At 44.0% G+C, this 1,518-nt stretch overlaps 1 protein-coding gene across 1 annotated transcript in view; it reads right to left on the bottom strand.

The window, feature by feature from the left end:
• The window catches only part of LOC124023928 (glycerol-3-phosphate dehydrogenase 1-like protein), a gene marked incomplete at its 3' end in the record, with an annotated part of 3,052 nt that extends 2,511 nt beyond the window's left edge, over nt 1-541 (bottom strand). Inside the window, exon 1 of the mRNA XM_046338092.1 lies at nt 361-541. Within this exon, the coding sequence (XP_046194048.1) occupies nt 361-404 (44 nt within the window). The remainder of the gene's footprint in view (nt 1-360) is intronic.
• Nucleotides 542-1,518: the final 977 nt, after the last annotated feature.

The following is a 1,518-nucleotide window of genomic DNA, read 5'->3' as shown; positions in this document are numbered from 1 at the left end:
TAGCCCTGTAACATCTATCTGACCAGCATCTAGCCCAGTAACATCTATCTGACCAGCTAGCCCTGTAACATCTATCTGACCAGCTAGCCCTGTAACATCTATCTGACCAGCTAGCCCAGTAACATCTATCTGACCATCTAGCCCTGTAACATCTATCTGACCAGCTAGCCCTGTAACATCTATCTGACCAGCTAGCCCTGTAACATCTATCTGACCAGCTAGCCCTGTAACATCTATCTGGCCATCTAACCCTGTAACATCTATCTGGCCAGCTAGCCCAGTAACATCTATCTGGCCATCTCTATAGATTGCATGTCATCGACAGGAGCAACAGTGATCATTGACAGTGACTGGACTCACCAGTTTCCAGAGCCGACAATGCACACTTTCAGAGGCGACGCCATTTAGAGATGTTTCCTATAAGTTTCTGTAGAAGAAACTGTTCAAAAATGTACTGATTCCGAAGATATAGGTAACTAATGACAGATGATATGAGGAGTGGATTTATGGAGAGGAGACAGGAGTGCGCCTCTAGGCTACTACAGACTGAACCGCTGTAAATGACATCATCAAGGAGCTGCCGAACTGGAGGATTCTGGGATTACGAGTTTTTTTTAAATGTTAGTTACAATTAGCAGATGGAAGTTGAGTAGCCTATTTCAGATGTCTGTCCCCTGATAAATTACAAGACAATCGTTGCAATGTTTACTAATGTCTCTCTTCTGGAAGAATTTCATGAAGAATATGAATTGAATAGCCTTACATTTTCATATCAAATAGGCTAAATGACATAGTCCTATTTTTTTACCTATTCGTAATGAAATATTGAATATCACACTCATCATGCATGTACGTTGAGATCCTTGTGTGTGGTGAATCCGTGTGTTCTCTGCGATTATTCATATAGACCTGTATTCTAGCCCTGCATACAGCCCTGTATTCTAGCCCTGCATATAGCCCTGTATTCTAGCCCTGCATATAGCCCTGCATATAGCCCTGCATATAGCCCTGTATTCTAGCCCTGCATATAGCCCTGCATATAGCCCTGTATTCTAGCCCTGCATATAGCCCTGTATTCTAGCCCTGCATATAGCCCTGCATATAGCCCTGTATTCTAGCCCTGCATATAGCCCTGTATTCTAGCCCTGCATATAGCCCTGTATTCTAGCCCTGTATTCTAGCCCTGCATATAGCCCTGCATATAGCCCTGTATTCTAGCCCTGCATATAGCCTGTATTCTAGCCCTGTATTCTAGCCCTGCATATAGCACTGTATTCTAGCCCTGTATTCTAGCCCTGCATATAACCCTGCATATAGCCCTGTATTCTAGCCCTGTATTCTAGTCCTGTATTCTAGCCCTGCATATAGCCCTGCATATAGCCCTGTATTCTAGCCCTGTATTCTAGCCCTGTATTCTAGCCCTGCATATAGCCCTGTATTCTAGCCCTGCATACAGCCCTGTATTCTAGCCCTGCATATAGCCCTGTATTCTAGCCCTCTATTCTAGCCCTGCATATA

Source organism: Oncorhynchus gorbuscha, unplaced genomic scaffold, assembly GCF_021184085.1.
Source record: "Oncorhynchus gorbuscha isolate QuinsamMale2020 ecotype Even-year unplaced genomic scaffold, OgorEven_v1.0 Un_scaffold_1725, whole genome shotgun sequence".
In the NCBI taxonomy this organism is placed as follows: domain Eukaryota; kingdom Metazoa; phylum Chordata; class Actinopteri; order Salmoniformes; family Salmonidae; genus Oncorhynchus; species Oncorhynchus gorbuscha.
The sequence above is the reverse complement of the archived record's forward strand: the minus strand, read 5'-3'. Positions and strand labels throughout refer to the sequence as shown.